This window comes from Ctenocephalides felis, unplaced genomic scaffold (assembly GCF_003426905.1).
Source record: "Ctenocephalides felis isolate EL2017-DRISC unplaced genomic scaffold, ASM342690v1 CF-g0.4_SCAFFOLD_02624, whole genome shotgun sequence".
Taxonomy (NCBI): Eukaryota; Metazoa; Arthropoda; class Insecta; order Siphonaptera; family Pulicidae; genus Ctenocephalides; species Ctenocephalides felis.
This window is the reverse complement of record NW_020538778.1, coordinates 21,178-35,908: the sequence shown is the minus strand read 5'-3', so window position 1 is coordinate 35,908 and position 14,731 is coordinate 21,178. Positions and strand designations below refer to the sequence as shown.

Here is a 14,731-nt window from a genome sequence, read left to right as displayed (position 1 = left end):
TTCATATGAATATCTATATTATCTAATTAGCTTATTAATTTTAACTCAAACTTCTACAGGTTTATTTCAACAACACATTGCCGGCTATCTGACAAAAATGAATCGAAAAAGGAAAACATGTCTTTTGTAATGAACACTTTCCGGGGACAGCTTCAACCTGCTCAAATGTTCCCGTATCCAGAAGTATTAGATGCTGAACAGCATGAAACGCTTTCTTCTTTGATAGACCAACTTCAAAATTTTTTGAGGTAAATTAATTAAATCATCAATTGAAAACATAAAAATAATTGAAACATAAAATTATGAATAAGTGGCTGAAGCAAATACTTACATAACAACAAAGGAAATAAACCGGAAATTACTATTTGTGTTCGGCAAGTTAAATACTATTACTATTATTTACAAGTTAGCAAGTTTACGTGTATTTCATTATCTGCTCTTTCACTGACAATGAGTCACTATATTAAAAGAATATATAAATATTTATAATGTGTGTTTTAATTCAGCTCATTATAAACTTTCACACTATATATTTCTGTTATTTAATTAAATCATATCAATTTTAAAAAGTTTGTGTACTTTAGGAGGTCAATAATCCAGCTAAAAATGATGAAACTTCAAGTATTGATGAAGAGACAATGAATGGCTTGTGGGAATTGGGCGCTTTTGGTCTCCAAGTACCAACTGAATATGGTGGTCTTGGGCTTAGCAACACACAATATGCTAGAATGACTGAAATTATAGGTTCAAATGACTTGGGTTTGGGAATCACCTTAGGTGCACATCAAAGTATAGGTTTTAAGGTAAAATGTGGTTAACTATACCGTATTGAGTTTCAATATGCTTTTTTATATTCATTTCATTTTTAAAGGGCATTTTGCTGTATGGAACACCTGAACAAAAGAAAAAGTACTTGCCCTTGGTTTCAACTGGCCATAATGTGGCTGCATTTTGTTTAACTGAACCTTCATCAGGATCTGATGCTAATTCTATTAGGTAAATAATATTTGCTTTTAGTTTAATATTTGTATTGCGTTTCTTATTTTAATACAAGTTTAATGAAGAATTTTTTCATTGGAAACTATATTGCATCATTAATTTTCAAGACTTTTTTGTACAAATAGATATTAACAACAATAAGTGAAACTAATATATGATATTGAAACATATGTATTGATGTCTTCTATAGATCTAGAGCTGTTAAATCTGAAGATGGCAAACATTATATTTTAAATGGCTCTAAAATTTGGATCAGTAATGGAGGAATTGCAGAAATTATGACAGTGTTTGCTCAGACTCCTCAACCAGATCCGAAAACTGGTGGAATGAAGGATAAGGTATGAGTGAAAATTTTTTATTTATGATGAGGTTATTTTACTAATATTTAAAGATAGAAAATAGTATTTTTGTTATAAGTGAAAGAATACATCAATTACCAAACATTGAAACATTGATCACAAATTTATTAAGAAACAATCGTCATATTCCATTTTAACTGTTCATGAATTATTCTACTAAAGTCACATTATTATGGTAAGAATGCTAATAAGGTTATATATATATATATATATATATATATATATACACACAGTAGAACCTCGATTAACCAGAGTAATTGTTGGCGATAGGCATCTGGATAATAAAAAATCCAGATAATCCAATGTATGAAGAATAATGATGTGTATTTATCAAAAATAACAAATACATACATAGATATCAACGAAAATCAATGTTTAATAAGAAATTTACATTTGATAGTCCGGATAATCGCGAATCCGTATAACTGAGGTCCGGATAATAATCGAGGTTCTACTGTATATATATATATACATTTCATTATAATGGGTGGCATGGCTATGATTCTTGAATTCAATTTTTTTTTAAATATAATAATTCAAATTGGATTTTTGATTCGGCAGGTTACTGCATTCATTGTGGAACGCAAATTCGGCGGCGTAACCTCCGGTCCTCCAGAGAAAAAAATGGGCATTAAGTGTTCTAACACAACTGAAGTATACTATGAAGATGTTAAGATACCAATTGAGAATATCTTAGGTGTTGAAGGCGAGGGCTTCAAAGTGGCCATGAATATTTTGAATAATGGAAGGTTTGGAATGGCAGCTGCACTCAGTGGAACCATGAGGTCCTGTATTAAAAAAGCAACAGATCATGCTACAACTAGAACACAGTTTGGTAATTTGATTGAAACATATGGTACTATACAAGAAAAATTGGCTAGAATGTGCATGGTTCATTATGTGACTGAATCAATGGCTTATATGATTTCGGGATTGATGGACAAAAAAAGTGAAGATTATCATTTAGAAGCTGCTATTTCTAAGGTAACATTTAGTCTATATGTAAATTAAGACATTTTTTGAACATATTGGAGCTAAACTTTTTAGCATCTTTCATTAGTGTTTTGCATCAGAAGCAGCTTGGTATGTGTGTGATGAAGCCATACAGATTCTTGGCGGTATGGGATTCATGAAAGACGCTGGATTAGAACGCGTACTGCGAGATTTGAGGATTTTTAGAATCTTTGAAGGAACGAACGATATTCTTCGGTTATTTGTTGCTTTAACAGGTAAGTCTGAAATGATTGTTTGGTTATAACAAATTATAAGAAATTTTATAAGCTTTTTGAAAGTTAGTCTTTAAGTGAAATAAAGATTGAAAAGGTGTTTGGTTTTTTACTATTTCTATATAAGAAAACTAAATGCAAAGTTTATAAAAATTGTAAAAAGAGCATACTCATTTATCTAAATGAAAAATTTCTGAAAATTAGTGATATCTAATAAATGAATTTGTGTGCCATACTTACTTAAATCATTTTTACAGGAATTCAGTATGCTGGTGCACATTTGAAAGAATTACAAAAAGCATTTAAAAACCCTGCAGCAAATTTGGGTATGATTTTCGATGAAGTTTCAAAACGTGCATTCCGTAGCATAGGCATTGGTGGAGCACCGAACATGGCTCATTTAGTCCATCCTAATTTAGGAGAATCGTCACAACTAGCTGCCAAGGTAAGAGTAGTAATCAAAATTGGAAGCACATGTTGCTAAATTAGTAAAGTTAAGATTATCTATTTAATTCCATATTACCAAATTATAAAATTCATTAATGTTGTTTAACCCTTTGGGGACGAAACAGTTTGAAGATTGCCGAAAATTGCCAACGCATATTTCTGGCAATATAACTCAAATTCTGTCATTCCAAATCAATTTCTGGACATATATATTATAATTATATACACAAATTTTCCACATGATGAGTAAAATGTTGATTTATTCCTTAACTATTCAATTTGGTTTATTAAAATTGAGTTTCTCGGCGAACTGTCTTCGCCAAACGCATATATGAGTTACTTGGCCAATTTGATGATTTGCGCAAAACGCACGCATATATGTGGCTTAAGTTTTTTTATGCAATTTATACTATATTAAAATGGTATCCAATTGACCTTCTCAAATAGACTTTTTTGAAAAATTGATATTAATCATTTTTTGAGCAAATGTAAAATCAGGTAAAACTATAAAGTAACTAAAAACAGCTTATGGGAAGTAAATAACGGTTATGTATGTATATGCATATGAAAATATCTAATGCTTCCTCATTAATAAATATCAAATTATTTTTATTCTTTATCAGGGTATAGCTTTATTTGGCCAGACTGTGGAAACACTTCTGATGAAGTACGGAAAGGACATCGTACATGAACAATTTATACTTAATAGAATAGCACAAGCAACATTCGACAACTTTTCAATGGCTGTGGTACTATCTCGTGCATCGAAGTCGTTAAAGGAAAATTCGCCTACTGCCAAACATGAAGAACTCATGGCAAAAGCATGGTGTTTTGAGGTAATCACTGACTATTGAAAGTTATGAGATAATATTTTTAATTATTTTAGCTAATATGTTTTTCAATTGTTTATTCCATTTTACAGGCTTCAGAACGCCTAGAGGCAAATTTAAAACATGTAGTAAGCGGTAAGCATTTAGATTTATATACCAAATTAGCTACAATAGGCAAAAATTCATGCGCTGCCAATGGAGTTCCGCAAAATAATCCATTAAATTTGTAATAAATATTAAGTATGTGTAACTAAGCTTAAGTTCATTTAATTTATTTTATTGATAAATACTTTAATTTAACAGAATGTAAATATTTCATTTTATGTAAATAATTAGGGGGTATTTGTTATCAAGATACGTGCGCCAAATAAGCCTTGTACATACAGATTATTTTCAATTTTGATAATAAGTAATACAATGCGCATTGTTACATTTTGTAATCTGAAATATTGTCAATGGACCTGATATATTTAAATATAAAATGAAAAAAATTATATACTTTATTTTTATTGTTATAACAGGTTTTTGTTATTTTATTTAAAATTAAAAAGTATTGAATGCAAATCATTTGTGAAATTTCTCGAATATGACAAGTCTTGTTGAAGGATAATTGGTACGAAATCATTTATTATAGCAGTGTTCCATTTTTTTTTAATTTGTTGATAACAATCTGTCACACTTAGGACATTCAGTAATGGTTTTGACTTTGTTATACGGATTTTTGAATGGATGGCAACCCTGTCGTTGTACAATCCAATTATGACTAATTAACTATACTCGTATTTACATTTTTATTATATATATATATGCAACTATACCCACGAGAGGCGATTGTTACTCGAGGCTTTATTTGAGATCTATAACCTGAAGTGGAAATTTGACATCAAAGTTGCCTGATGTCGGGTCTTGGCGGTAGCGGGAATGGAACCAGCAAACCCGGGACTAGTTGGTGCTAGCCCACGTTCGATCGACATCGCCACCGCTGACCCGTTTCATTTTTAATAAAATTATTTTGATAAATATAAACCCTTAACGAACGCATGCCGCCATACTTATGCTTATTTATCTATGGGCATACTCGCGGCCCTAGACAATATTAGAATATGATATGCTCTAAAATAATCGAATATTAGATCACGCGGCATGACGTAATCAGTAAAAAAAATCGGGCTTTTCCTTCTGTAATTTTCAATATGGGCACCATGCAGTTAGAAAATAAATTTGAATATTGGTCAACAAGCAATATTAGCCCTTTCCACTCGCGAATTGCTAGAGTTATATGTATTTTGCCGTCGGAGCGGCGGCATCCGAGTCGAAAGGATTAGACATGGATTAGACGTGACGAATTCCATTGTAACCAAATTCAATAAAGCGATATTAATTATGCAAATACTCTCGCTTTGGAAATGAAGCACTTAATTTCTTAAAAAACCGTCGACCTACTGGACATAGTTTTATGTAATGCGCTCCTTCCTTAAAGGTTAAAAAATGACATTTACTTCAATGAAATGACACCATGTTTTTAATTGTAAAATTCATTTGTTTATTATGTTTTTGGGAAAAGACAAATTGGGTTTTATTATATTTTTTTTTTAAATTTCACTTGTTATATTCAAAATGTTTTTAAAAAATTGCCCGTTAAACCTGGACGGATCATGCTACGTGCATCCACCAATATTGCGCTTGTTTCAAGAAAAAGAATTTATTGAGTCGTCAGCCGACGTCATTAGTTTAGAACCGCAAGAAATAAAACTGGAATATGAGTTCAATAGCGCAGAACCTGCAATGACATATTTCATAATTCGAAATGTTCATACAATTCCTCTGAGGGTAAATGTTTTGGCGCCTGAAACAAAGTTTTTTCAGATTTCGTACAAAGAAACTTCTTGGCTATTTCCGGGTTTGACTATGAAAGTACAAGTAACTTTTTTCTCAAAAGAAGCAAGACACTACACAGACAGAATTCGGATAAATTGCTACGATCGTACCAGAGAGTACAACTTTGTTTTTCAGTTAAATGTTAGTCCCGCAAGTACGGCTATTTGCGAGTTTCCTAGTATTATAAATTGGGGTGTAATACCTATAAATAAATCAGTGAGTTACATCTTAACAATAAAAGCTTTAGAAGAATGCGACGTAATGTTTCTAATTTCAGTATTAAATTGCGATTCAGATTTTACAATTGCCCCTAAACAAGGAGTAGTTACCAAACACGATAAAAAGGTCCATGTCAGGGTAACGTATACACCTACGAGGTACGTGATATCAACGTTTCATGTTCATGTTCACATACCAATCATATCCGAAACACCTTTTCTTATTAAGTTCAAAGCGGAATGCAAGCCAGATTGTCCACAAATGCGACTAAATGAAAGATTAGAAAGAAAAAAAATAATTGCAGTATCAGATCCCGAGAAGGAAGTATTTTTTAACACCGACATATTTAGCAGCAATTTAGATTTGGTTCTTTACTACATGGATGGCGTTAACAAGTTACTTATAGAAAACACAACTAAAAACCCAGATTCAAACGATCTACGTGGTCCTTTGAACTTTTACCTGGACGAAGATTATGAAGCATTTAAGCAGCATTTACAATTTTGTTTTTGGAAAGCTATATGCGTGCGTAGATGCAATGATATACAAATAATACAACACAAAGCTGTTCATGGCCTATTTTCACATGAAATAAATAATCCACAAAAAAGAGAAGAAATTGATATTATTCGCAATATAATGAACAGTGTTTATGAATCTAGGTTGAAAGACAACGCGCCAGAATATATTAACAATAGCTCTGTGAATGGCGTTAATATTAGAAAAAGACTAACGCGAAATTTCAAGACAATGTATACTTTTGTTCCAACTAATAAAATTGAAGATTCTTGGTATTATAGAATGAAAGCTATTGACAGGTAAATTGATTTTTTTAGTGTCATGCTTAAAAATAAAAGAAAAAAGATTATGCGCCGACGTTTACGCAAAAAAATTATCCGGCAGTTTAATAGTTAAACAAAATAGACACATATATCTGTTTCAGGCAAGTCACAACAAAGATAAAATTTATCTAAAATATGTGATGAAACTTTATTATCTGTTTCTATTACTTCAACATGTTAAACTTGTATAATATATACTTACTGCCGCAATATTTTTTTTTAAATGAAAAAATCGCAATCAATACAAATAAGATTATAAGCTAGTACAACTTTAATTTTACATTATAATAAAATTAGAAGTTTATCGTAGATAAATGATATTTAAAATATGTAATGGCAATTTCGCAGATTTTTAAATATTTTACCTCCATTTGAAAAATTCCCGTCGAGTTAAGTTAAGGTTTTGATTCAGATCTTGTTTTTGAAAAATAATACCAGATTCTGTATAATCATTTGAGCATAATTTTATAAAAAAAAACATACTCAATTTCAGATTCATTCAAGCTGCACGGACCGTTATAGAAAATTATCGATTAATTAAAAATTTTGCAGTACTGGTAAAATTAACTCCCGAATTTATTGAAAAAATCGAAAAAGAACACACAATTTTGCAAGATGAAACCATAGAACTGAAGTGGAGAAATTCATACAAAGAAAAAAAATTAATCAGATTAACAAAATAAGATGGGGCTATATTAGGTGCAATTAGGTATATTTGTGCAAAGTTTCAAATCATACCGAGGGAGAGATAAACAATATTGAAACCGCAATTGTTTTTTATAGCAAATCCAAGATGAAAAAATTAAGCTGTTAATCAAATATTTAATACCATGTGTTTTAATTTGCATGTAAAATTTCAAATTTAAACGAGATGGATAATAAGTAAAAACAAGTGAAATTTATATTTTATATTCATATTTATATTTTATCTAAAAAGTATGATAAAACACTTATCTATGATTAAACATTATGAAGCGAAATGAATTTACATTTCACTATGTTAGAAGGTCTATTACTAGCAGGGCCGTGCCTGGGTATGTGGCCGCCTGCGTGCGAGCATTTTTTGGCCGCCCTTGAAAATAACATATGTAATAGGAAAATATCAAATATGTTCTCACAAAAAAATCGACTTGTAAGTTTTATGTTTTCTCTATGTTTCTAGTCATTGTGAATAGTTTGAGAACAAATTTGGAAAAAAAGTGTGTACATGAGCCGATTTTTGAAAAACGGTTAAATCGATTTCAAAAATTTAAAAGTCATTTGATGTAACTACTACCATCCGTCTTGAGATAACGACTACCATCTGTCAGTTTTGTACAATATTGCTCCAAGTCGTTTCTAATCAACAGAAAAGTGTACAAATTTTCGTACACATTTTAGCTAAAAATCCTGCATCGTTTTTAAACATTCAGAAACTGTTTGAAAGATATCATTTGGGAATCGTGCTGATTAGTTTTAAGAGATCGGTCGGATCGTTTTATCGTATTTAATTGTTAAATATTTTTTTACGATGATATTTATAAAACTTTTATGGCGATAGAGATCACGATCTCAAATATAATTAAATATTTCGACCCTACGACAAGTCGTTTTAATTTTCAAAATATTATCAAAGTTTGAAAAAATGAGCAGCACTTTTTTACGTGAGGCAAAATTTCATGGACGTTTCCTTAGAAATGCGCAATCCTTTTTGAAAACTCGATGAAATTCGATAAGCACTCATGCTGGTTAATTTTGCCTCACGAGCCGTTTTTTTTTAGAATTGTCAAAAGTGTCAAATTTTTCGTCCACGTTATAGCCTAAATTTGTGAATCGATTTTGAAAATTCAAAAACCATTACAAAATTACTATTTGAGAGTCGTGCTGATTAGTTTTTGTCAATGATCGATCGAGTCGTTTCTCAATTACGTTTATTTCTTATTCAATAATATTTAATTTTTAAACCATTCATAAAAGATAACTAACATATTTTAGTTATCAATTTTGCACAAATTTTCTAAACATATGTTTAGAAAATTTCTGCAAAATTGAATAATCTGCGATAGCTTTTCACATTGCAATGCACTCATGATATATATATATATATATATATATATATATATATAATAATTTTTTTATAGTTAAGTCGATTATTTACACATGTTGAAAAAATCATGCATCTTGCTTTAAGGCAAAGTTGCCACTTACATCAAGTTTATACACTTATTAATGATTTGGAAACGAAACTTTCATTAGCCGCTTTTTGATTCGATTTTACAACGGTTGTCTTTTAACTTTAGCGGATTTTCAATACGGCCCCGAATGAATTCAGCGGACTTTTAGTTTGGCCGCCTTTTAATTCAGTGGACTTTCAATGCGACCGCTTTTTATTACGGCCGCTTTTTGTGTGCACGCACTGCACGCTGGCCAGGCATGGCCCTGATTACTAGCAATAAATAGAATCTCAGCCAAAGGTTTCGGTTTTTCTGGTTTCTTTTCTTAGCCCTAGCGAGCTCTTGAACAATTTTTTTAGTGATGTTGAATTTTCATGTTGACTGTCGTGAGAGCTTACATCCAATCTATACCTTGAAGGCTTTTTGGCAATAGTTTTCCTCTTTTAGAAATCAAAATTAGTTTTCCTTCTTATGCTGCTCGATTTTATTTTCTAATCGCCTAGTAGATAGTTCGTATCATAATCTTTGCAGTATACAATCGACCGTATTCAGTGATACGGTCACTGCATTAATTCGTTTTGAAATTGTTTTGAAGAATGCTCATCGTCACATTCAAAATGTCTTTGGAAAGAGCTTCCCTTAAGTCGCAAAAGCGAAACACTTTCTTGTGCGTAGTCTTCTTTCGCCCTATTTATCTCAAGCCTTTTGCTGCGTTCTTGACATCGCTACTTACGATTCGTCGAATTTCTTTACATATTTCTCTCACAAACCAAGATTTTCCTTATGATTTTACAAGTTTTCTTGTCTTTCTGTCCAATCAAATTAGCCCTTTGAAGACGGGACGGTTTGAAGTGAACCGTACCATAGTGCCGAGATCCTGCCGCCTTAGTCATTAAAAATTGCTAAAGCATGTTTCGTGCACTAACTCAAATTCTAGCACTTTAACACAATTTCTGGACATATATATTATAGTTATTTACACAGATTTCTCACAAGATAAATACAATATTTATTTGTTTATTAACTATTCAGTTTTGTTTATTAACATTGAGTTCCTCGACTATCGACATGTTTTTAGGTGTGAGCATATATGCGTTTCTCGGCTGTAACAACTGCTTTCGGAAAACGCATATATGAGTTCTTCGGCCAGTTTGATATAAACATGTTTTGAATTTAATAATTCAATATATTATCTCTAAACGCTTAAACAACTTAAGTTCTTAACACGACTCATCCAACGTCTTTTAAAAATTTAAAATCGGTGAATCCGTTTTCGGAAAAACGTCGAAGAAAAGTCTGATTTTGTTACAGTTTTCAATTTAAAATGACTTAAAACATAAAATTAGCAAATCGGACTAAAACAAAATTCTAAAGTATCTATTACTTGGACTTGTAATTGAAGCATTTATCTTTTAATACCCACAGCTTCTAAAATATATCATTACAGTTATAATTTTTTTTTTGAAGTGCAGTTATATATAACTTAGGTTAACTTATTAGTTATAATATATATTAGGGTGATTCTTAATATGGATACTTTCAAATTTTTGCTTCCAGGGGTTCAAATGTCTCCAAAATGACTAAAAAAATTTCCGAAAGTTAGCTCTTAACACTAGAAAGACGGACGCAGTCATTTTGACTGTTTTCCATTTTCAAACATAAAAATAACTATGTATTTGAAGTCGCAGCTTCGTGAAATTTTGTGACTTTTTATACAACATATAAATGCGTAGATAAATCGTATTATTTGCCTTATCTCACTTTTATTTTCAATATTCTTACATGTTATGCCTGCATGGACGGAACACAGTCATTTTGACTGCTCTAGAAATTTTATATTACAAACGGCTTTGTTATTGTATTGCAAATAGTTATCTCGCGTGCATTCATCTCCAATATGCGATAATGCATTTTTTATATAAAAATAACCGAATTTTGTAAGTATTGACATTAGACCGGTCTTTTTCGCGTAGTAACTTTCAGTATAACGCGTTGTTCAGTTGATTTTTTAGAACTTATAAATAAAATGTCGAAGAGAAGTGAATTATTGCAAAAGCTAACGAGCATAAGTAAAGAGTGTTCCGACATAGAATCAAATGCAGAAAATTCGGCACAATCATTTGGTGATGAATTGGATTATATTCAACGTGAATCATCTAATTCTGAGGGTAGCGATGAAGGTGATAACTATTGATGAAAATGAAAGTGTATGCAGGAGGGTGCTAAGTGGCCCAGAAACTGATGAAAGAATTCAAGGAACAAAAACAGCTCTCGATGGTACTGTATGGACAAAAATTGCCGAAGGTGGTACTCCAGGAAGGTCATCATCTGTGTTTTCAAGGGTGTGAAAGGGCCAACGAGCTTTTCAAAAAAGAATATTATTACAGGTGATCTTGTCAGTGCATTTTCGTTGATAATAGATAATTATATTATCAAACACATAAAACAGTGCACAGAAGAAGAGGGCAGTCAAATTTTGGTGTACGATTGGACAACATCGTTACAGGAAATATTATTGGAATGCATTTATTGGAATTTTATATGCTTGTGGGGCCTATGAGGCAAAAAATTTGAAATTGACTTACTTATGGTCAGCAAAGAAGACATGACAGATCAAAGGTAAAGAAAATATACCGTGAAATCCCACGTAGTTCACGTAGATGACCCCTGCAAATATTTTTCAATATTTTGGATTTGGCTGCGATAAATGCCTGGATTCTTTACAAAGAAGCGACAGGAATAAAAATCCGAAGAAAACAAATTCTTAGAGAACAGTTTTTGTTTGAATTGGCAGAACAGCTTTCCGCGGACTACACGACATCAACACAAAAAAAATCAAAGGAAAATGATGACCCACAGACATCATGCACATACCAGTAGTAATAAAAGAAAATTTTGCCAAATAAGACTTTGTAATAATAATAAAACTAATAATACGTGTCAAATTTGCAACAAACATATTTGCGGAAAATGTACTCATAAAAAGATCTCAAATTATATTTGCATAATTTTAAAAATAATGAACTTTTTTGTCAGATGAACTATTTTTTTATTTTTAGCACTCATAGATAATTTGTATAAATGTAAATAGTACATGAAATAATAAAAATTAATTTTAAACAAATTTCTAAACGCATTATTTATTTTTTTCACGACGCAGTCATTTTGACTGTTTTCAGGCAATGTAGGTATACTCAATTCGCCCGTCTTTCTAGTGTTAATAGTCTGCACTCCAAACATAGTTTCTTGTGGAAATAACATGGGTAAAATTCCATTTGTTTTTTAAAATATTTTTTTTTTTAATAAAGTTTTGAGAATAACATTGTATTTGCTTGATTTGATCATAAATACAAATTTTACAACAAAAATTTGATATATTTGATGAAAGAAGTATTTACTTAGGAACATGATCCAAGAAATTATAAGTAGTGTAAAACCACCTATGTAGATATTATGAAGTCATAGTGAGAAATGTTTAAATGAATTGTTATTAGACTTAAGCGTATTATAAATGGCTTATCTACTCGTATACAAAGTCAATAAAACAAAAAAAAAGATCATTAAATTAATTTATTTAAATATCACTTACCGTTACTCCTAGGTGGTGGATCCAAGCTAAAAGCATGCTTTTAAACTGCAGTTTTCACTCTACCACTTTGATTTACGCGCAATTACAAGTAACTAGTTTTAATTTTAATTTTTAATTATTAAATACTTACGCGGAATTACAATTACCTTATTAAAACATTTGATTTTAACACTGCTGAAAGGAAGTACATGGGTATTAGTACATGTGATGGTATGAACACTATTGTCTGTTCTCACTGAGCTGTTCCCTAGGGGTTTCCAAGTCCCATTGTAGCTACAATGGGACTTGGAAACACCTGACTGTCCCAAAAACGCAAATTGCCCTATTTCGATTGAGGCTTTGATCGAACGATGAAACAGGATAATTTACAGCCCAATCGATCTCGCAAAACCATGCCAATGATGGTTCATAATAATTAAGTGTATAAAATTTAAAATAGCTTTACTGTTATCAAATTATGTGAGTAACGCTCTACTTGATGTGGTATTGTATGTATAAAATTGTTTACCGACCGTTTCCTTAATTTGCGAACAAAATGAAAATATCTCGGAACAATTTACTATACCGGAGAATTGCGTACGCTTACCTCACATTATATTTTATATAATACTGCCTATGTAAAGTAAACCGAACCGATCAAATGTTAGCGATACAATGAGCAATTTTATGAAATGTACGTCTGAGGTCTGTTCGTTTTTTTTCATTTGTGCGAAAGGGACGAGAGGAAAGATTTGGAAGGGGGAATTGGATCGAGCACAAACATCCTTCAAAATTTTATTTTATTATTAACCCTTCGTCGGGCGCAGCCGATCTGACAGATACAGAGCCAATAATTTTTCATGCTGCGCCTTGGTTGAATGTTATAGAAACCTCCACTCTTCAATAGCCTCCTAATTTTATATGTTTTATTTATGCGTCTTTATCATTTTGTGTTTGACCTTCACATATAGTGGCAATCGGTATTTTGATCATAGAGATACACTGCGCCCGAACGTGCAACATTTTGAAACGTACGAATATTGCAATTTTTTGTGAATGTAAGTATTCTTTTTCTGTATTTTTTTACGTATTTTTGAATATATATCTCAATACTTTTCATTTAATTGCAATTTTTTGAAAGTATCTACGAGATTCACTGCGCCCGAATGTGTTACTAACTTGAGTCCATACATTTTATAGGCTAGTAAATATGGCGAGTGGTAAAAAAATTTATAATTTAGAAAAGCCAGCTCATTCAGAAGAGATTCTAAGAATGCTGAATGATGATGCTGATGAAAATAATCTTCTTGACGATTTAGGTGATGAAAGTGGAAGTGACGAAGACCATCTAGATAGTCGCGAAGTCGATTCTGAGACAGAATAAGAGGACGAACAGGATGAGAGTGAGGAAGAAATAAATTTGAACAACAATGCTAAATATTTTATGAGTAGAGATAAATCTACAAAATGGTGTAGCAAACCTCCCTCTAATAGGACTCGAACAAAATCCCAGAACTTATTAAGACATTTACCAGGTGTTATAGGAAACGCAAAAAATGCTGCAACGCCTATAGAATGTTGGAGTCATGGGAATGATAAGAAAGATCTCCGAAGAAGATATTTTTGAGACAATTATCGCATGAACTTGTTCTTGGACAGCTAACAAGAAGAAGTGAAATCACGAGTGGGATACTGTTCACTTTGCAGGCAGGACTCAAAAGATTCAGACCAAATTCACAGGAAAATGGCTCACAAAAACAAGAAGAGCCACGAAAAAAACGACGATGTAAACCGTGTACATTAGAAGCTAATATTAGACGGCTTTCAAGATTTTGTTGTGCTAAATTTTGTTGTGTTGAGCTAATAAACAAATCATTAAGGGGGGGAAATAATAAAAATGAATATAAAGACAGTATTAAAAAAATTAAACATCAAGATAAAAACATATTTCTTACGGAAAAGGAAAACATTGCGGAGTATCTCAATAAACATTTTGCTGAAATAGGAACAAAACTACAAGAAAAACTAGATCAATGCAACTACATATCATCAATATCTAGACCTGAAAACAAAAAACAAAATTTTGAACTAACAAATGAAAAAGAAATAATAAAAATTGTGGAAAACCTGAAAAACAACGCTGCACCTGGAGAAGATAAAATAACAGCAAGAATTATAAAAATAATAATTTATCAAATAGCTCCTCTACT

General features: G+C 31.5%; 1 protein-coding gene across 1 annotated transcript; it reads left to right on the top strand.

Annotated features, from left to right (window-relative positions):
- Positions 1 to 57: 57 nt before the first annotated feature.
- Positions 58 to 4,353, top strand: LOC113381136 (very long-chain specific acyl-CoA dehydrogenase, mitochondrial-like). The gene is given in 10 exon segments (XM_026620110.1): positions 58 to 232; positions 235 to 248; positions 585 to 803; positions 872 to 996; positions 1,190 to 1,337; positions 1,920 to 2,342; positions 2,419 to 2,587; positions 2,842 to 3,029; positions 3,655 to 3,867; positions 3,954 to 4,353. Coding segments are annotated over 10 exon segments (1,752 nt in total). The 5' UTR covers positions 58 to 117; the 3' UTR covers positions 4,092 to 4,353.
- The last annotated feature ends 10,378 nt before the right edge of the window (positions 4,354 to 14,731 follow it).